Consider the following 23,619-nt stretch of genomic DNA (forward strand, 5'->3'; position numbering starts at 1 on the left):
TATTTAATTTTTGGCTTCTGTTTTTGTTTTACCCGCTTTCTGGAACCGTTTTTCTCTGGACTCAAATCCCAGTTCTTCCATACTGGAGTAAGTGGTCAGCTGGTGAGCGCAAGAAGAAACGGAATCATATCGCCCAGTGGTGTTCATTTTAAAGACGAAATGCAGCCATACATAGCTCTGGCTACATAAATCACGATTTCCAGAAATCTACGTTTTTCAGAACGGTTGGTAACAACATACAGTTCAACAGAAGTGCTTGAACTAGATTACTAAACAATTGAAAGTCCTTCCACATACTTCTGCATATGCCCTATTAGATTGACTTGTCAATGTACATGCTTTTGTTTTCTAACAGTTTCACATTTAAATGACATCTAGAGTCTTCATAAGTCACTTCCAGTATATATATATATATATATATATATATATATATATATATATATATATATATATATATATATATATATATATATATATATATATATATATACACAAAGGTTTGCAAAATGATGAAATGTAATTAAAAGACATTTATGTACAGTTTATTACACAGAGCTTTTGTCACAAAAACAGTTATTTACAATGTTTAGCCATTCTAAACAAGTAGATTAAATTAACCTCGGCATGGAAACCTTCAAGCACAAATCGAGCATTTGACAACGACGACAGGATGATTAGTATTTAAATACACAACCAGCAACACGGGAACTAATGTTAATAAATAGCTAAGAGGTGTCACGGGATCAAGTGCTACTGACAATATACAGTTGAAGTCAAAGTTGTTAGCCCTCCTGTGATTTATTATTCCTTTTTCCAATAGTTCCTAAATGATGTTTAACAGAGAAATACATTTTTCACAGTATTTCCTTAAATAGTTTTTCTTCTGGAGAAAGTCTTTTATTTTGTTTTATTTTGGCTAGAATAAAAAGCAGTTCTTAATTTTGTTAAAACTCATTTTGAGGTCAAAATAAATCAGATTTTGGTGTGCAAATGAAGCAAGTAAACTCAAATTTTAACACGTCTATTTACGCATGAATAGTAAGATTTATCCACGCGTACCGCGTCTGGTGTGAATACAGTATATATATATATATATATATATATATATATATATATATATATATATATATATACATATATAAATTCAGGAGGGCTAATGAGTCTGACTTCAACTGTACCAACACAAAAACTAGCATTACAGTACAGATCTACAACCAGGCCGCTGTGCCTTCAGGACGTTCATTGAAAACGAAGGAACGGGATCTTCTCCTGGTCATAGTAGGTGGACCTGATCTCTTTGTTAGGGTCAGGTAGATGTCGGAGGCGAGGAATCGGGGATAGCAGTCTCTTTTCATCAAGCCATAGATTTTATGCTGCGCTGCGTCGAAGCAGGAGTTGGTCGGCTGAAGAATGTTCTTCTCAATGGCAGCTTTGGTTGAATGGTCGATGTTGATCTGCAGGAAAAAAAAAGAGCAAAATGTTTGTCATCACTGTGTTACGCAAGAAAAAAAGTGTCGCAAGTTCATTTTTTGTGGGACAAGGATTTCGCCATACGACTGATCTGTGCTTTCTTCTGCTTCTCATAAATCTCATAAATTCTAAGCATCTTGAGAAAGTTTTATTGGGAAGTTTGGATATGCTGTGACGTTTGTGCTTATTTTTTAATTGCACTATAACGTACCCTAGACTGTCATGTAATCTTAAACTGTGCTACAATGATGTTCAAGAAAGATGGATGTGCTTGTATTAACAAAAAGTAAACAAAGATTATGCATGGTTAGCATGTTTTAGTGTAAAAAAGTCACATAAACAAAGCCAAAAACACATACTAAATAGTTCTGAATTAAATCTTTGAGAAACTCTTTTTTGTAGGTAGCACGATCGCTTCACCGTAAGAAGGTCGCTGTTTCACAGCATGTTACCTTACATATTAAGTAAGGTACAAGATACAAGATGTGCAGAACCTGAAACTACTCATACTGGAAGCCTGTGTTGGCATTTCTCCTGCGGTGTTGCTATCAGTGTGTGAAGTGTGGGAGAAGAGGGTTGCATTGACAAACCAACACAATGGGTAGCACATTGAACACATTTTCTAAGTGGTCAGATACTTGTAAATAACTCATAAAAGAATAAAGTTACATTAAAACCAAGCACACCATTGTTTTTCTTGTGAAATTCCCAATAAGTATGATGTGTCAATTGACCCTCTTCCTATAAAAACAAAAACAAAAGTTGGATCCAAGATGGCCGACTTCAAATTGGCCACCAGGGTCACTACCCATCTTGAAAAGTTTGCTCCTTCACAAATACTAATGTGCCACAAACAGCTCGTTAATATCACCAACCATTCCCATTTTATTAAGGTGCATCCATATAAATGGCCCACCCTGTAGTTTTTACTATTGTTTTGCCACAACATCACATCACATTAAAAAGATACCTTTTATTGTATGTCGTGGCACTGTGTTGCATGTTGTTAGGACATATATACAGTATGAATTTGTAAATATACAATAGAACTGGCCAAACCAAAGACAGTCTGAAATACCTTCTTAAGTTACACTTTTCATTTATACCCCTACTGAAAAAAACAGCTTAAACCAGCCTAGGCTGGTTGGCTGGTTTTAGCTGGTCAGCCAGGCTGGTTTTAGAGGGGTTTTGGCCATTTCCAGACTGTTTTCCAGCCATTTCCAGCTTGGTCTTAGCTGGTCAGGCTGGGAGATGACCAGCTAAAACCAGCTTGACCAGCCTAGCCAGACTGGGAGCCCAGCCAAAACTAGCTATGTCCAGCTTAAACCAGGCTGGTCAAGCTGGTTTTAGGTGGATTTAGCTGGTCATTTTCCAACCTGACCAGCTAAGACCAGGCTGGAAATGGCTGGAAACCAGGCTGGAAATGGCCAAAACCCCTCTAAAACCAGCCTGGTCAACCAGCTAAAACCAACCAACCAGCCTAAGCTGGTTTAAGCTGGATTTTTCAGCAGGGACTTCATTCATCAACAACAACAAATGTGAAAAATTCAAAATGTAAGCAGTTTTTCATTAGTAGTCTCAGGCTTTTCTCTCCTTTTCACCTCTGCAGAGATACTGTTTACTCTGACAATAGTAAATTCTCTCAGTTCCCAATATAGTGTGCAACATTTACGAATGTAACAAATTATAATACATAATGGTTACTCTTTACAAGAACTGAGTGAGCTTTCAGCAAGGCTACTTTCCATTATTGGCTCTCAGTTTGTTCAAAGCAGAGCAAGTGGTCCTGCTGCTTGATTTTCACTTCTGCTTTTTTTTCAGTGTCTATTTTCTCAGCTGCGTGGGCGGCGGAGGGGGAGTTTGCAGCCAAACGCAGGAAAACCACACGCTCATAGATCTGCCCCCAGTCATGAGGCCGGGGCTCACAATGGCCTCTGTGCAAACACACCGCGCTTCACCACCACAGACATCAGCTAAAAGAGCTTAGTTTGTGTCTAATGTGGCCCCCTCACCCTCCCACTGAGGTTACCCAAAAGCGCTACACGTAGCTAGCAATGTAGCATTGTTTGCAACTAACAAAAGGGTGTTTTCCTAAGTGGCGTCTGTTTATGTAGCTAAAAGGGAACATTGTCAGAACATTCTGGAATGTTAATTAACAGTTGTGTACATGCTAGCACGTAGCTAATGGTATTAAAATTATGTTATTAGGACATTATTAGAAAACCATTGGTAAAACATTGATATAATATGGTTTTAAGAGACATTTAAAGGGATTGTTTACCCAAAAATGATAATTGTGTCATCATTTATTCTCCCTACACTCCTTCCAAACTTGCTGGCATTTTTCTTTCTTATTTTGAACACAAAAAGAAGATATTTTGAAGAAATATTTTGTACATGGAAGGAAACAACACATACTTTGGAAATCAATGGTCAAAGGTTTTCAGCTTTCTTCAAAATATCTACAGAAGGAAGAAACTCAAAAAGGTTTGGAATCACTTGATGGCCAGTAAACTTACTAAACTTTCTATGCCTTCAATACAATGTGAGACTGAAACATAACACATTTTTTGAATAGCATTATTATAACCAAAATATTTATGTTAATACACTGTCTGAAAACGTGGCTTTAACGTTCTTAAACATTCCAAGAACATTCAAAAATAACCTTTTATAAATTACTGGAAACATTAGGGGGTGTTTTTTAGAACTTAAAAGTGTTTGCTGGGTATTGGTTGTATTTCTTGTCCAAAAATACATATAAGTGAAATTAAAAAAAAAATAAAATAAAGAATGAATCTGTTGGTTATGTGTTTGATTACTTGACAAAAGCATTTTAGAGGGCTGAAAACTGAAACTTTCAAAGAGCAAGTTTTTGAAAGTGAGAGTTAAATTACCTAATGCGATTTTGTCGAAACAATGACATCACGTGAATGAGTCAGTCTATTGGCACAAGCAAGTAAAGGATCACGATCTGTGTGAATATTTTTTTTTACATAAAATGTACAGATTTTTCTTTTCAATTTTCAATACACAAATGTCTGTAAGTACTCTGAAAATAGCTCACGGTTGGACATTATTATGCAAATATGTGTTAATATGCAAATGCAGGTTAATCTATCTATCTATCTATCTATCTATCTATCTATCTATCTATCTATCTATCTATCTATCTATCTATCTATCTATCTATCTATCTATCTATCTATCGTTCTATCTATCTGTCTGTCTGTCTGTCTGTCTGTCTGTCTGTCTGTCTGTCTGTCTGTCTGTCTAAGATTATTCTAAAAAAAATAAATAAATTACACGTGTACACCTAAAGCATTAAGATCCATCCATCCATCCATGCATCCCCCCTCTGTCCATCCATCCATCCATCCATCCATCCATCCATCCATCCATCCATCCATCCATCCATCCATCCATCCATCCATCCACACTCCAATCTATCTGTCTGTCTGTCTGTCCGTCCGTCTATCTCTCTATCCATCCATCCATCCATCCATCCATCCATCCATCCATACATACATACATACATACATAAATCCATCCATCCATCCATCCATCCATACATACATACATACATAAATCCATCCATCCATACATACATCCATCCATCCATCCATCCATCCATCCATCCATCCATCCATCCATACATACATACATCCATACATCCATAAATCCATCCATCCATCCATCCATACATACATACATCCATAAATCCATCCATCCATACATCCATACATCCATCCATCCATCCATCCATCCATACATACATACATACATACATACATACATACATCCATAAATCCATTCATCCATCCATACATACATACATCCATACATACAACATTCATCCATCCATCTATATGTCTGTATGTCTATCCATTTTCCTATCCATTCATCCATTCATCCATCCATCCATCTGCCAATCTTTATTTATTAAATACAGCATCAAGCCTGACTTTAAAGTTCAAAACTGCAAATGTGTTGTACGTACCTCTTTGGGAGCTTCCTTATCGATGAAAATAGCGTGTATCTGTTTGGCTTTAGTCTGCAGTTTGGTTGAAGACTCAGTGGTTTTGAAGTCTTCGCAGGCTAACCAGAACTCAATGTTTTCCTCACTAAACTCTGTACGCAAAAACCGTGTAAAGACTTCCACACCATCTGAAATGAGAGGCAACTTAACATCAATTGCTAAATCCATTATTTACACATATTGAAGTAAACTGAGAGATTATTGGGATGCTTTTCTTATTTTATTTGCATTGGAGTCTATAGCAGCCATGTGGTTAAAGGGTTTTAAAATTAGCCCTACACTGTGAAAAAAATAACAGTTTCCGTATTCCGTATTTTGTGTTTATTTACAATTTTGAATTGTATTATGGGAGCTTGATCTCTGCTCTGTCAACTTTTGATGTTGAAAATTCAACTCTAGAGTTGAACAAGTGACTTTTATTGACATTTTAGCAGTTTATAATAACATAAGAAATAATATAGAGAGAAATAATTTACAGAGAAAAGGATTTTGTACCATAATATACAACACAAACTCAGACAATATACCACTTTAAACTATTAAAAATGTTAACAAACTTCACATTTTTAAGGTCAAAAGTTGTTGGAAGAAAGATCAAGATCCCATATTGAAATCATAAATAAAAGGAAAAATAAAAACATGAATTACAAAATACAGAAAACTGTTAATTTACGGATTTTTATTTTTTTTTACAGTGTACTAGTTTCTGGTGGAAATTTTCAAGTTACACATGTTTTTGCTTGCAATATATTGAATGGACTAATTGAATCAAATGGACTAACCAAATTATTCCATTCCATGATTAATGTAGATTTTAACTATAGAAATTTCCAAAACAAATGGAAGCTTTTCTTATTAAAATTCAATCTACAATTGTTCAACTTCTACAATATTATATAAAAAGCAGACAACCTTGATAAAAAGTAATACTTCTTCACTTGCAAAATGCAGCTCTTTCTGTCATTTTAGATACAAATTTGTCTTTAAAATTGGCTTAGATTTATTAAAAATGTTGTGAAGTACTATTTTTTGCACTTTTTATGGAAAAGAATGTCCACCACATTCTTTAAAATGTTATGACTTTCACTTGCACACTATAATATAAAATGCAGACACTTCTTCACTTGCAAAATTTCTCTTTCTGTCATTTTAGGTACAATTTTGCCTTTAAAATAAGTTCAGATTACTAGAAATGTTGTGAAGTATTATCATTTGCACTCAGAAAATGACTTTTCCTGCTTGTTCAAATTACTTTTTAACCTTTTCCGCTGTTAAATTTTACTACCCTTTTGTTACATTCGGATGAAAACATTCACTGGATTAAATTGCTGAAAAATGCCTCATGATTTTCTCAGACACATCAAGGTAAGTGCGTTAAGGTAACTCTTACACTCACAGACACACATACACACTTTAATTTACTGTTATACTCCATATAAAATACAGAAACTAAGCTTTTTTGCATAGGACTATCTAAAGGGTTTAAAGTGCCAACTGATGATCAACAATAAAAAATTACAAATTTGACCTCTTTCCAAAAGGAAAACCACCAACAATCAAAAATGGATGATTATATGCTGTCTTGGTTTTGCAATAAAAAAATGTGGTTTTAATGGAAGTCAGTGGGGCAAAAACAGTCACTAACAGTAAAATAAGGGGGGAAAAGTTCAAATTAATAAAAAAAAAAAAAAAAAAAAAAAAATATATATATATATATATATATATATATATATATATATATATATATATATATATATATATATATATATATATATATATATATATATATATATATATATATATATTTCCAGGACTTTGATAAAAAAAAATCAAGTTCACAATTACTTTTATGTTGAAAAAACGTCATTGTGTGTTTTTCACCAAGTCAGTGACATCATTTATGAATTTGGCATTTAAAGAGTTAAATCCGGTCATTTTTAAAAACATTTAGTAGTTTTAATTAGGAATGAGGTTGATTAACAGATTTATGCAAAAAAAAAATCAAATAAAAAAATGTATCTGATGCATTAGTACAGCAGTTTCATTCAGTGGATGTTTTCATCCTGGACATAACAAAAGTGTAGTAAATTTTCCCGGAGTGTATTGTTGAGTTCTTTAAACAATTCAAGGCATTTTCTCAAAATATGTGTCAACATAAGACGTGTCACCAAAAATCATTCTGATGGCTGAAACACAGAAAAAGTTTTGGTCATATTAGGACACAAAATCACCCCATATGTGGATGTAAACATCCCCAACAGTACATAAGGGTTAAAATGAGTTCAAACAACACAATTCTTTCGTTATTCGTTATTCGTTATTTTGGGGACGACATAATTGTTTTATATTGAATGTACTTAAATTTGTAAAAACGATTAAGTTAACTCAGTTTGTGTTTGGACAACATGAAGGAATTGTGCATTTTTTTGCAGTGTGTATTGACAGAAGCAGCTCAAAATGCAATACAAATCGTGTTGCCGTAGAAACGATTGATCGAGAATAATGTTGAGGTTGTGAAATAATCATACTTACTCACTCAAAAAATTAGGAATTCAAGCAACCCAGGCTCATTCTGAAAATGTACCACTATATACATTTCTCGAGAGTCCCAAATATGTTTTAGGAGGAAAGTTTTTTTTTTTTTTAGATTTTTTGTTTTCGCAAATTCATAAGAGGCCCCTGTGTATGTTTTTTCAGATCTCAAATTTATCTCGCAAATGCTATTCGTGTCGACTGTTTTTGCATAAATCCACCAGAGGCCGCTGTCACCTGACTGACTGATCGACTGACCCACCATCCTCCTTGCTTAAACCCAACCAATGTGCTTGTTAAGTGGTGATGTGTTTGTGACGTATGTAACGTATGTATGTTTCCGGGTCCAAACCGCCATTCATTTGAGTTGAGAAATTATTCGTTTATGATCGCTTTTTATTCATATCACACATTAAAGTTAATTTTGCATAAAGTCATAGTGTACACAACAATATCTTTGTTTGCTGCATAACAAATACCAAAATTTTTTCAATTTATAAAAAAAGTAATCACTTTCTAGCCATTGGAGTTTCGAAGTATTTTCGAAATTATTAAATCGCTTTGTAAACGTTTTTTACTACCATTTCATGAGTCTCCCCATTCAGTTGAATAGAGCGCTTGGACCTGGAAGCCGCTTCGCGTGACGTCACACTAAACAAGCGAATAGTGTTTTCAAAGGCACCAATTAACCCGTCCACCCACTTCCCTAAACCCAACCGACAGTATTAAAAAGCAATACAGAAAAAAAGCCCTCGTCTGATTTTTATCACGTTTTCAGGTTTTACAAAATTTTCACCCTGTTATTTACTTGTTTATTTTATTTTTTGGCTTCTGTTTTTGTCTGGAACCGTTCTTCACCTGACTTGAACCCTCGAACACGAAATCTCAAAGTCTACTGACATACATGGCGAGCTACTGGACAAACTGGTAACAGCGGGAAAGTCGTTCATACAGAGGTAAGCGATCAGTTGGTAATCGCGTAAAGGACCGGTTTCATACCACCCTGTAGCGTTCGCTTTAAAGACGAAAAGCAGCCATACAGTACGTGCTTCTGGCTACATAATTTGCGATCTCCAGGAATGTATATAGGGCTATGTTTTCAGAATGAGCCTATGTATAATTCAAGCTACTTATTTAAAATGAGCTGAAACAACTCTTGAGTTTTTTTGAGGCACAACTCAATTTTTTATGTTCCATCCACTTAAATTTGTAAAACTAATGACTTGATTCCATCATGTTGTCTCAACACAACCCAGCATTTATTTACAGTGTTGACAGTCAAAACTACTTTTAATAAATCGCCAGCTCATTACAAGGTTCCACTGAAGGACCAATAATAGACATTCCAGACAGCACAAATTAATAACGTGTTTGTTTAATCAATCACGAAAAAACCATAACGTTCAGAAGACTTGTTGTCAAATATATTTGTTTTCATGATGTGGTTATGACGGGGAACTTTAAAACATTCAGACGCATTAACTGCAGTGCAATGATAAAATGAAGAGCTCGTACCTGAGTGACTCAGCAAGTCCTCAAATGAGTCACTCCATTTCATAGCCACGTCCGGTGGTATACTGTCAAAATCACATTAATCAGTGGTTATTATTGTTGTTAGAGAAGCGCTTTGTGAGTATAGAGACAGATTCATGCTTCTGATTGTCCAATATGAAACATTGTATGGTGACTTTTTGATATTGGAGTTGATTGAATAAAAAATACCTGACTTACTGGTTACTTTTTGCTTGGGGCTTCTTATCGGGACTGACATTTTCGTGGGATCCAGACCTGGCCAGAAGAAGACTGAGTCGACCTTTTTTATCTTTACTTCTGCAAAAATGTCAATCAATCAATCAATCAATCAATCAATCAATCAATCAATCAATCAATCAATCAATCAATCAATCAATCAATCCTGTAAAAACCAATTGTATAAGATCTGCTTATTAACATTTTTTTGAGGGTGCACTCAAATAAATTATGATTTTTATGCATTCACTACAGTGCAATACAGATACAGTGCAATACAGTGCAATACAGAAATTGAATATAGAATAACGATCTACAGCTAACTATCAGGCACCTGTAGAGTTAATGGATTCGAGTAAAACATATACAAATAAAATGGACCGGGTGCTTATTAAAATTAGTGACAGTAAATGAAAGTAAAACCGAGGAGCATCTGCCAAAAAAGTGACCTTCAGCAGGATGCCCTTCTGGATCTTTCACTTACTTTGAAGACTCTGCTGACTACGTTTACATTGACATCAAGTAATCTAGTTATTTGCCTTAATCAGAATAAGACAATAATATAGGTGTTTACGTGCAGTGCTTTTTGAATGTTGTGTCACCAGGCTATCCACGTTTCCTGCAGAGTTTCATGTAATTTTGGGTGTTTCATCTTTAATTTTTCGACTTTTAACTGCATTCATGCCCCTGTGACAAATTGGGCTATTGAACACGAGTATGGCATAGGGACTGCTGGAAGAGTGTTGTTTAATAGAGTTTCACAGCACACGCCAAGTAAAAAACATGACGGAAGTAGTTTGATTCCTTTTCTTTGATTAAAGATATTGGGGAGTATTGGAGATGTTGGGGTTGGACAGTTGGACAGCTTTTCAAGGTTAAAAGGTGTTGAAAGAAAGATTAAGATCTCATAATGCAATTTTAATCATAAATATAGAGGGATAAATAGTCAAATAAATTATCTATCTATCCATCTATCTATCTATCTATCTATCTATCTATCTATCTATCTATCTATCTATCTATCTATCTATCTATCTATCTATCTATCTATCTATCTATCTATCTATCTATCTATCTATCTATCTATCATTAAGAAATGAGGTCAACGAATCAGATTGCATTGTACACAAATGTACACACATGCAGCATGTCTACTTCCACCATGAAGCTGCTAAACTGAATATGTGTGCTTCCATATGGCTGCTATAAGGGGAACTTTTACCACAGTGCTAGCAAGAGGCTTTTAGAGTACAAAAGACACAATGGTACATTGCCTATATACCATGCCTATAAGAGAAATGTTACAGTTATATATATATATATATATATATATATATATATATATATATATATATATATATATTAAATCAATAAGAAATGCCATATATATATATATATATACTACCAAAGTTGATTATTAAATAGATAATGCAAATTGTATTGCAACTAGAGGTCATTTACCAATTTAGCAGACATTAAAAACAAAGTCATATTCAGATATTTATGGTGTAAACGTGCACATACAAATGTTTGATAATGTTGGGATGGCTTACTCGATAAAAAAAATAGTTAGAAGTTGTGAAGAGTTTAACAGTTTAAATGAGAATTGATTCGGTTGTGATCAACAAGCCATATGCAATTAGTTTTTGTCCAAACGGCAGACAATTGTACCTACTGTTGGCACACATGCACCAAAGCCTTTGCAATTTGCTTAAATCAATAAGAAATGCCACTCTGAAGTGAATCTGATAGATCTATCTATCTATCTATCTATCTATCTATCTATCTATCTATCTATCTATCTATCTATCTATCTATCTATCTATCTATCTATCTATCTATCTATCTATCTATCTATCTATCTATCTATCTATCTATCATTAAGAATAGAGGTCAAAGAATCAGATTGCATTGTGCACAAATGTACACACATGCGATATTACTGTACATTGCATGTTTACTTCCACCATGCAGTTGCTAAACAGAACATTTGTGCTTTCATATGGCTGCTGTAAGGGGAAGTTTTACCACAGTGCTGGCTAATGGCTTTTAGAGTACAAAAGTCAATGATACGTTGTACAAAATAAACAATTTATTTGCTGAAATGCTTCTTTGCCATGCCTATGAGAGAAATGTTAAACTTTACTCACACTGTGCTGCATGCATTTTGAGTTCTGATAGATTTACTGCTGTTTCTCAGTCTATCTGAGAAAGTACACTATTAAACATACCTGTGAATTAGAGGTTTTGCGTATTTTGTAATTCACGTCTTTTGAATTGCATTAAGGGACCTTGGTCTTTCTTCCAAAAACTTTCAACCTTGAAAATATTGAACTCTTATTAACATTTTTAATAGTTTAAAGTGATATATTGTATAGGTTGGTCTTGTTTATTATGCTACAAAAACCTTGTAATAAACTGCCTGTAAATTCTGTCCTTTTACAGACTTATTTTTCTATATTTCTCTCTATGTTAAAAGTTCAACTCTACAGTTGAACAAAGTGACTTTTCTTGACATTTTAGTAGTTTGAAATAATGTAATGTGACAGAATGATCAAATTTCTATTACATTATATTAATTCAAACTACTAAAATGTCAATAAAAGTCACTTTGTTCAACTTTAGAGTTGAATTTTCACCATCTAAAGTCAAGAGAGCAGAAATCAAGCAACCATAGTGCAATTCACAACTATAAATAAACAGAAAACACTTTTGAACCGCCAAATAGGGAATACGGTTAATTAATAGGCCTTTTTTACACTGTAAGGTTTAGGACAGAACTGTCGTTCAGCACTGAGATATTCCCACAGTGAATCTTAACTGAGGATATGTTGATAATACAAGATACACAAGCATAATGTGAAGTAGACACAACAGCAGGTGCATTTTCACACTGATCTACAGAACATTTTCAATTTCTTTTCTTGCCTGTTTTATTAAAGCAAAATAAAAGTTTAGCTTTCAACATCTTAAAAGGGCAACATTTTATTAAACAAAGCCTTCTTGTTTTGGTCACAGCAAAATGAGCTCCAGAAATAAAGGAAGTTACACATAACAAAGAGAAACATAACCCAAATGCTATCTCAATGCATTTGCTTGAAGAAAACCCCCAGCGGGTGGTACCTCTCTCCTTCAATACTTTAATATGAGTAAAAATGAAATAAAAGTGTACCTCAAGTGTGTCTCTTTCATTCTGCAGGCGAGCTGCTCGTCCTCGCTGCGCATTTTGAAATATGCTTCCTCCTTGGGGGCAGAGAAGTTGAACTGAGGAAACAGAAACACAAAAATCTTCATGCTCTTCCCTCAAGTTGACACTCGCTGATCAGCACAGCAGGGACTCAATCTAGTGTAAACCACCCCGAAAACAATACTCGAGCACATATTTGTATGTTTAGTGTGTTAGGAGGTCATTTCCCATACCTGTCAAGATGACTTCCTGTCAGGGAAACTACCCGCCGTTTACTGTAATATCTCTCAACCTGTTCTTTTCGGCTTTAGGATACCCATCAGCATGTTATATATATATTTTAAAGGTATTTTCAGGTCAAGTTTTTGCGTAAATGACTTCTTTTTAAGTGACAGCAGGATGGTAGGTTGTCACTATGTAGTCAGTGTGAGGTTTCTGAAGGGAGAATTGAAGACCCTGTAAGGTCTGCGTTCCACCAAGCCCACACCGGATGCGAATAAAATCCACTATGCGAGGGTCCAAACCCTATTCTACTTACCCATCGCCTACCCTTACACCTACCCTTTCCTTTAGCTACAATGATGCAGTGGTAAAAATACTCCCCTACGAAATGAAACACAACTATTACATGCCATCATGTACACTTGAAGTCAAAATTATTAGGCCTCCTGTTTTTTTTCTTTTTTACATATTTCCCAAATTATGTTGAAAACAATTTTTACAATATTTTCGATAATATTTATTTCTTCTGGAGAAAGTCTTAATTGTTTTATTTTAGCTAGAATAAAAGCATTTTAAGGTCAATAGTATTAGCCCCCTTAAGCAGCATTTATATAGTTATACAAAGATTTGTCTAGTTGCCCTGACTTGCTTAGTGAACCCAATTAACCTAGTTAAGCCTTTAAAAAGGCACTTTCAGCTGAATACTAATATCTTGAAAAATATAAAGGTCACACTCAGTATGGGGGTGTGCTAGAGATCTGTAGAGTGGATGGCAACATCAACAGACTGAGGTATCAAGACATTTGTGCTGCCCATTACATTAAAATTACAAACCACAGGAGAGGGCAAATTCTTCAGTAGGATAGCGCTCCTTCTCATACTTCAGCCTCCACATCAAAGCTCCTGAAAGCAAAGGCCAAGGTGCTCCAGGATTGGCCAGCCCAGTCACCAGACATGAACATTGTTGAGTATGAAGGAGGAGGCATTGAAAATGAATCCAAAGAATCTTGATGAACTCTGGGAGTCCTGGAAAAACGTTTGCCATTCCAGATTTATTAATAAGTTATTTGAGCGATATATTAATTCTTTTTCCACTGCACCATGACTTTATATTCTATACTGTACATTATTTCTGTTTAGTGACAAGACTTACGTTTAAGCAAAGTCAGACCTTACTGTCCTATGAAAATGTTTTTTATTTTGGTAAAATAAATCATAATCTACAGGCCTTCACTTTTCATAAAAGCCACTTCTGATACCAAATGATCAACTAAAAGTCAAGTTATTATTTGTTGTTCCTAAAACTTGGATAGACAACAACAGTTTTGTCAGGTAGTGTATACCTCAATTGATATAAGCACAAAATAAGCACGAAACCGTAAGCATCGTTTGTAATGAATGTAATATGTGGATCCTAGGTGCATTAAGGCAATTTGTTGGTGAATTTAGCTATTTAGTTATTTATTTTATTATTACTTTGAAGATCACTGCAGTTATTATTAACATAGCATTGAATGTAACATAAACCAAATGATTAATTGTTGTAAAAAACAACAACAACCTATAATGGTCTAAAGTAAACCTTTTCCATTGAGCGTTAAGCTTTGGTCACACTGCACTTTTCGCCTCATAGACTTCTATTCATACACATGCGAATGCGACAGATCGTAAGCGTAAGCTCGTTCAACAAGTCTTGCAGTTTATTGCATTGCAAAGTTTAAGCTTGGTGAACCCTGGCCTGGGAAACCACATCATGTGACTGCATGAGACCAATCAAAAACATGACCTCTCTAGACAGAAATTTCAAATTTGGACCAATCGCTTGCTTTTTTGAATGTCTAATCTTTTTGTTTAATCCCGCCCCTTTTCGCAGCACCGTACGACATAATTTCACATGCTCAAACTCTAGTGCGACCACGACATTACTGTTCAGTAGAGTAACATATGATACACATTTATTTCTGTTTCTATCACACCTGTCAACTTTAGGATGTGAAAATAAGGAATATGACCACCTTAATAAGGGATAAACCCCCCCCCCCTCTCTCTCTAAACCCACCCCTTATACTAAATATATTAGTCTGGAGCTGTTTTATTGTAAAGTTAAACAGTCAGTAATATGTTTTATTATTACTATTTACAAAATAAAAAATAAATAGTATACATTAGCAGCAAATAAACTAGCAAACAGTTATAAAGAAAAATAATTATCAAATCTCATGAATCTTTTCTTCACTGTATAACTTACACATTTTGATTAAAAAACAGAATGAATCTCATTTATTTGTATGTTTCGTTTGCTTTAATTAAACAACAGGTGTCACTTTAAAAATGCACACTTCTAATGTCATAATGAAAGCATTCAATTGCTTTTCTAACAAAAATAGTTGTGTTTGAAAAAAAAAAAAAACACCAAGATCGACATCTTTAGATGTTATTATTATCAATTATATGTATATGTGTGCTTAAAACCCAGACTTTCACTCCACTTCAAATCGTGTGTACAGAATCTGTTTGAGAAACAGCATCTATTTATCACTATGGCGTGCGTCAGCTGACAGTCACGCACCGCTATATATGACTGTTATGAGGATTGCATAGAAGGGGCAATGACACCTGTAATATAAAGGAAATGGAATCCCGCCATTTTTATATTTATTTCAAACTGTTTTCATGCCTAAATAAAATGAAAGCACAGAACAGACTCACATTTAAGAGCAAGGGATGTCCCCTGGTGGTTCAGCGGAATGGGTTGCATATAGGGAGGCTCGGCTCTTTAATGTTTATAGCCACCCTTCAGAAAAAGACTAAAAATATAGGAGAAATAGTCTACCTTTACGGGATGACGGAAATAACAGAATAGAACTGTAAAATACAGGAGCATCCCGGGAAAAAGGGAGGGTTGGAAGGTATGGTTTCTACTGTCAAAACTACCAGCAACATAGCAATCCATACTGTATTATTTAGGTCCCATGTTTGTGTTGTACTTTTGCCTTTTTCTCGCTTGTTACGTCCTGTCAATTGTCAGTTTTTTTAATAATAGATTTTTTTATTATTGTTTCCACCCCTTATTACTCCATTAACATATTTATGTATTTAACCCCCTTTGTTTCACTTCCTGTTTGTTGTTCATTGTTTTCTAAGTAGTGTATCTGGTTATTTTTTATGTCAGCCTTTGTTTGTTTTGGTTTCTCTTCTACATATAATAAATGTTACAATCTGCATGTGGTTCTACTTTTTGCCTCTTCCTGGTCACCAGTAGCACGTACCACTTTTTGGGACCCTTTCCCTACCTAGCATAACAGTATGGTACCTAAAGAGTGGCAAAATCAAATGCTGAATTGTAACTTTTTAAAATCCTGAATCAATTTTGGAGTTACTTTTGCACACTGGAGGAAGGATGACACCATGGATGAAGTGTTTTTGTTAGACAGGTAATGTTTTAAAACTATTTTAGCTTCACGCTGAGCTGATGCAGATGTTGTGTTACAAATAGGTTATTGTTATATGCACAGAAGTGTTGTTCAGCCATTGAAATCCCCCGGTGAAAGATTGATGCAACTATTTTCAGTTTCATAAGGTCCTTTTACAGCATCAGTAATGTAGATTTATATTTAGTTTACAACAAATCATCAGTAAATAGCGCTATTCTGCCTAGCCGAAAAAAGCTAGGCAGTTGCTTTTATATTCACATTGGGTCATTTCTGAACAATGACAGCCTGTGAGGCGCTCCAGGTATTGTTTACCATGCTACTCTGAATATTCGCTCTGAAATAGCATATAAGTGTGGCTTAGTAATAAGTGTAATTCCTTAGTAATTACTGTAATTCCGCCGGGCCAACCACTACATACACTTCTAACTGGCGAATGATATGAACTAGTGGGTTGTCTGATGTCGTGTTGCGGTGAGCACGTTCGCGATTTCAGGAGGTGTGGCTTTGAAACACAGTCCCTCCCCTGCCGTCCGAAGCTAATATGCTAACCGATTAGCATTTTGGCAGATCACCTTCTGCCCCTTTAAAACAAAAACGTTGTCCCCAAAAAATCTTAACAATTGAGATGTTTGAACAAGCAGCACAAATAGTATTTTGAGTGTACACAAATAATCAAAGAATCTGTTTTTATTTTATTTTAGGGTATATGCCGAATCATGCTAATAGGACTTTTAATTTGCCAGTAACCTGGTTTAAGCGCTTCCGGTGAACTGTATGACAATGCAAAATCGGCATGTTTAAGGTCTGTTTACTGTAGAAATCAGCGATCTCCACTGGCTGAGTGATATCTGATATAAAGTGGGTCTCAGATTGTATGAGAAGCGCTGCATTACATTACATTTTTTCCCTGCCATGTCTTTAAAATATGAGCATTTGTTTTACCCCAGTATATTCAATGAGCTTCTGTGCTAGCCTGCCAATTCTGACGGGCGCGTGCGAGTAAACGTCTTTTAGTCTTGTTTTACGCTTGAGCAACTAAATGAATGCCAAAATCTATTTAACTGATTGTATTGTAATTACACTACAACATCGATGCTGTAAAATAACCGTAAAAAATTTAATAAAAAAAATACAATAACATTTCCCTGCATGGAAGTTCATCAGTATGGGAAACACACTAGCTGGGCATATACCACATTGCTCCTTAATTGCTCCTGGATAGTTCACCCCAAAATGAAAATTGTCATCATTTACTCATCATTCACTTGTCCTAGTTTTTTTTCTTCTATTTCTCCACAAAGGAAGAAACACTGAAGAATGTTGGGGGAAAAAAACAGCTATTGACTTCCATAGTATTTTTGTTCCTACTATGGATGTCAGTTGATGATTTTTTTTCCCCTCAACAATCTTCAGAATATCTTCCTTTGCACTAAAAAAACCCTAATAAGTTGACTGAATTAAATTAATTGAGTAAACTCATTTCCTCAATTCAATTGAGTAATGGAGTCTCCCAAAACTTGTATATTTAAGTTTATTTAACTCGCCGGTTTTGTAGACTATACTTTAATTATTCAATTCACCAAACTTAGTTCTAAGTTTACAGTGTGTGTTGAACCACTTTAGTGTTTTTTTTTTTTAGCATACTATCCCTTTAAATATGATATTCAGTATATAAATGTTACTACCATCAATCGTCAGTCATTGAGATCTGTAAACGGCAGTGGTTTTGTGGAGACTTCAGAATAAGCTGTAAAACTATAGTAGTGTTATTTAAAGGACCAAAGAAACTCAAGAGAAAGACTCTGTAAACCTACTGTGGCTGTTGCCTCTGCAGAGCCATTATAATGATGGACAAATCCTTTTGGGCACAATAAATGACAGGAGCGAATAGAAATGTCCTCAGACAGCGACAAGGGTGACATCTTCATTTAATCAACAGGCGAAGTGGCGCACAGACAAAAACCACACAATCCTCAGAGTGTCCTTTTGAGGGCACAATCTCAAGTGGATCGTTTAAAGGTTTTGGGCAGCTGTTAGCAAAAACCTGTCAGTTTGCATACACACATTTGAACCGTTCACACATTTGCAGAATCCCACACTACTCGCTTGTTGATAATAGTGATTGTTTATGAAATCTTTGGTTGCTTCCAGGCCAAGCCAGCCATATACTTCATAGTCCACTTATGATTTTTATTTCAATCCTACTGGATTTGTTAGGCATGGGTGAAATATTTATATATATATATATATATATATATATATATATATATATATATATATATATATATATATATATATATATATATATATATGTTTTATTCTGTAAAGAAATTATCATTAGACGTGGCCGTTTCTTCAAGTATCCATTTCTTCTGTAGTTAAAACATTTTAATTTGAATCTAAAACTGTATATATATCTTGGAGAAATTTCATCAGTAGTTTGCTGAACAAAACAAAAATACAGTTTTACTCAAACACTATATATAAGCTATACATCAAATATCGATTGAAACTGAGAAGTAGAAGTAGAGTCTTATTTTTTTCATAACCAACATATTAAATTAAATGGTGCTAAAATAACTATATTGGTAAATGCAAATCTATTTTAAGTTATTTAAAGAGTGCGTTAGTGATATGTGGCTATAGAAAAAGGCCAAAAAGCATGTACACGTTGCTTATTACACACACAGGGGTGGACATCAACTCACAGAATGGATTCGGACTACACAATGTGCTTTAGCTCAGGGGTCTTCAACCCCCATGTCACAGACCAGTACCAGTCTGTGGATCAATTGGTACCAGGCTGCACAAAAAAATCATTAATTATTTAAATTTTATTTATTATCTGAGTCTGAACGATCTTTTATTTTGAAAAGTATTTTATTTTGAAAAATGACTGTATTCTCTCGGTTACATTTAAGTCATTTGAGCGCCAAAATTTCACCCACAAGCAGCAAAATAAGTAAGAAACAGACGTCTTTGTAAAGTTTGTTTGCGAAGAGGAAAAGGCTCAGTTAAAGACCCATGCACTGCCAAGGAATGAATCTGCAACCCATTTGTCAACAAATCAGGTGAATCCAGCATGCAAGAACAAGATTAACTGTTGGAGTTCACAAATAATAGGGCGGCTGTTCACATATCTTTTTAGCGTAAAAGCACATTATTTCCAATGTAGGATTGGCGCGACGCTTGTGCCTTCCAGGCATACACAGTTGAAAACATCTTCAGAATGCCCTCATCACACTACGAGTCACATGACAAGAGCTGACCAATCAGCTTTATATTTTGTATGGAATATACACATTTTATTACAATAATTATCTCAGACAAACACTGTAGCGCAAACGATTGATGGTTGCCATAATCGATAAACCAGTCTGATTAATCCTAGCCTACAATAAAATGCCCATTTTCACCCTACTTCCCATTCACTCCATTTTTTCCTCCTTTACAAGGGGGAGCTCTCTAGACCTACCTGATCTCAGCCCCCCTTTTTCATGTTAAATGAGCAGGCAGGAGCCCTCCGAGCTCCTAATCGCCAAGCTCTGGGTTCTCTCCCAGGGCAGGATACCAAACCAACTATTAGTATTAAGTAATATCAAAGCGTGACATCTTTCATTCATTCATTTTCTTGTCGGCATAGTCCCTTTATTAATCCGGGGTCGCCACAGCGGAATGAAGCGCCAACTTATCCAGCAAGTTTTAACGCAGCGTATGCCCTTCCAGCCGCAACCCATCTCTGGGAAACATCCACACACACATTCACACACACACTACGGACAATTTAGCCGACCCAATTCACCTGTACCGCATGTCTTTGGACTGTGGGGGAAATCGGAGCACCCGGAGGAAACCCACGCGAAGGCAGGGAGAACATGCAAACTCCACACAGATACGCCAACTGAGCCAGGTTCCGAACCAGTGACCCAGCGACCTTCTTGCTGTGAAGCAACAGCACTACCTACTGCGCTACTGCCTCGCCCAAAATACTTTTTAATAATCAATAAAAATAAAGAAAAAATAAAGAAATGATAAAAAAAATTAACAAGTTTACAATAAAAGAGTAAAAAAAAATAATAATATTAAAAGTTGACAATAAGGAGTTAATGTTTCCTCTTTCCAATTAATTACTGTGTATTAAAACTGATATCATCTGAACAGGGTAAGCCTTTGATATAGTCTAAAACAGGGTTCCAGGTCTTGTAAAAAGATTTGAGAGATCCTGCAAGTAAACATCTTAATTTCTCAAGTTTTATTTAACTACATACTGCGCCACTGCCTCGCCAGTGTGACAACTTAAAATATGTTAAAGTCATTTAGTTATAGTTACTTACAGTTATATAACAAACTTATTAAATTAGGTGTCATTTAAAGCATTATATTAATCAAACTGTAATATATTTCGTCTAAATACCAAATTGAACTAAGAAAAACACATTTATATCCAGCCCGATTGTACGAGGAATTGTAGCTGATTTACATATTGTCAGAAAAGTGGCTAATTCGTATGATTTGTAGGCTACCCTAAAACCCAACCCCTAAACCTACCCCTCATTAGAGGATGAGCAAATCACACACAAATATACAAATGAAATGTACTAGAAAATGTATATTTCTTTTAAAATATGCAAACAGCACCTAAATTAGCAATATTATTTAGCAATAATTAGCAATATTAAGGTTTTATGAATATTTTTGATACACGATTAATAAGATAAATCTGAAAGTTTTTCCGTGATTCAATCACTTTCAAAATGTCATCACATAAAAATTACTACACATTGCAAATGTTCTTCTGACATGTCAAATGTCACCCTTGCAGAGTGAATCTTCCTCTTTCACACACTAAAAGCGTCCATTACCATGAAACAGCTTTGTTTTTGTCAAGAACTGAGTGAAAAACAAACAAATTTAAGCTGTGAATGACAAGTGACACCTTCAAATGTGAAAAGATTACACGGTTAAGTCTCTCAACAGTGCAGAGAACATCTATCCTTGCTGTTTGCATAAAAAAACATACATTTGGGGATCGTTTCACAAGCAACTTCAATCTATCAATGAATATTACCATGATAAATATGTGTTCTTATTATGAATTGTTAGTTTGGGGCTGCGAGCCATTCTCTCGGGATGTTGTTCGTCTTTTGCATCAAAGTTTTCCTCGAGCGTGATTCATTTGTTACAGCTGTCAGATTCTCATAAGCTCCTGACTAAAAGGGAAATGCGAGACAGACAGAAATTGAAACTGAAATGTGCCGATGAGAAGAGCTACACTTCCTGTCCACAGCGCTGGCGAAAACATCAAGTGCCCTTTGACACCTGATTTGCATTCAGACTGCAGAGGCTTGTTGTTTTGTTGGTTTTCTGATTGAGAGTCATTCAAAACTGAATCCAGAGCCACTCCTAAACTCCGATTCACTTCCTGTGAACAGATGCATTCATTCAAATTTGAGCTTTTTCCACCTGAAATCCGAATGGAATTTTGCTTTATGTTAGCATTTATATTAAGGAAGAAATAAAATCAGCTATTAATATTCAGTGCTGGGCAGTAGCGTTGCTACAAGAAGTGACGCTACTAGCTTAACTATATTTCTCAGTGGCGTCGCTATATTCTAAATTAAATTGCTTTTCTGTAGCGAAGCTATTTTTGTAGCCAAGTAACACTGTCCCTGCTGAAAAATCCAGCTTAAACCAGTCTAGGCTGGTTGACTGGTTTTAGCTGGTCAACCAGGCTGGTTTTAAAGGGGTTTTGGCCACTTCCAGGCTGGTTTCCAGCCATTTCCAGCCTGGTCTTAGCTGGTTAGGCTGGGAGAAGACCAGCTAAAACCAGCTTGACCAGCCTTGCCAGGCTGGGAGCCCAGCCAAAACCAGCTATGTCCAGCTTAAACCAGGCTGGTCAAGCTGGTTTTAGCTGGATTTAGCTGGTCATTTTCCAGCCTGACCAGCTAAGACCAGGCTGGAAATGGCTGGAAACCAGCCTGGAAGTGGCAAAAACCCCTCTAAAACCAGCCTGGTCGACCAGCTAAAACCAGCCAACAAGCCTAGGCTTTTTTAAGCTGGATTTTTTAGCAGGGGTAGCATCCACACTAGCTGGTGCCTACACATGGTGCCATCAATAAGTGACAGCACCATCATTCAGGGAGCCGTGAGGCCGATGTCTACCCAAAAAAAGCAAATCCATATGATGGTGAGAATGATGATTTCTTCATCTTCCTGTTTTTAGTGGTCGACAACAAACTATTTGGTGCATTACTGCCATCTTTCGCTCTGGGGTGCGTTTCCCAAAACCATAGTTAGTCAACTAAGGTTGCAAGTTCCGTCGTTACAAACATAGTTTGTTGATTTGTCATTTCCCAAATCCGTAGCTCTAACGAACATTCGCAAACTTTACTGTAACCTTTATATATTACAATTTTCAAGTATTCATAATGTAACGGATAAAGTATATCCAGGAGGTTGTTATCACAGAATAAAGCCTGACAGGCTTATCAGCAGACCAACACAAAACAGAGTGTTGGGCTGCAGTGGACAAGACTAAAGATCTTTAGTCGGTGAAAACAACCGACCTGGGATGCGTTTCCGAAAACCATCATTAGTTAACTAGCTAACTAAGGTGACAAGTTCCGTTGTTAGGAACATAGTTTGTTGATTTGCCGTTTTCCAAATCCGTCACTCTAACGAACATTCGCAAACTTGAGCACTAGCAAATACATCTCTGGAGCTATAGTTAGAAACATAGTTCCTGGCTGTGTTCTTTTCCCAGTTATCCCCATATGCCCTATTCATTTATAACATTTTAACATTCAAAGCTAATTGTTAAATTATGTTAATTATTAAAAATAAAAAAGCATTAAGATCATCTTTCTTAGGTGTAATTGGCTTTCAAACTATTTTTACAGTTCAGGTTTAGCGATCTTCATGTTTACAATTGTGCTACCATCGCAGTGCACTTTGAAAACATGGATGTAATTTTGAACACATCCTAA

At 35.5% G+C, this 23,619-nt stretch overlaps 1 protein-coding gene across 2 annotated transcripts in view; it reads right to left on the reverse strand.

The window, feature by feature from the left end:
- Positions 1–515: 515 nt before the first annotated feature.
- rgs18 (regulator of G protein signaling 18) overlaps positions 516–23,619 on the reverse strand; it is a 24,053-nt gene continuing 949 nt past the window's right edge. The window contains exons 1-6 of one of the 2 annotated variants that reach the window (NM_001077307.1): positions 13,211–13,545; positions 12,963–13,054; positions 9,773–9,871; positions 9,557–9,618; positions 5,471–5,637; positions 516–1,454 (exon numbers count right to left, since the gene is read on the reverse strand). In NM_001077307.1, coding sequence (NP_001070775.1) covers positions 1,209–1,454; positions 5,471–5,637; positions 9,557–9,618; positions 9,773–9,871; positions 12,963–13,015 — 627 coding nt within the window. In that variant the 5' untranslated portion in view covers positions 13,016–13,054; positions 13,211–13,545 and the 3' untranslated portion in view covers positions 516–1,208. Of the gene's footprint in view, positions 1,455–5,470; positions 5,638–9,556; positions 9,619–9,772; positions 9,872–12,962; positions 13,055–13,210; positions 13,546–23,619 lie in introns of those variants that run through there. The other variant, XM_005163237.6, reaches the window with a different exon arrangement.

This window comes from Danio rerio, chromosome 2 (genome assembly GCF_049306965.1).
Source record: "Danio rerio strain Tuebingen ecotype United States chromosome 2, GRCz12tu, whole genome shotgun sequence".
Classification (NCBI taxonomy): Eukaryota; Metazoa; Chordata; class Actinopteri; order Cypriniformes; family Danionidae; genus Danio; species Danio rerio.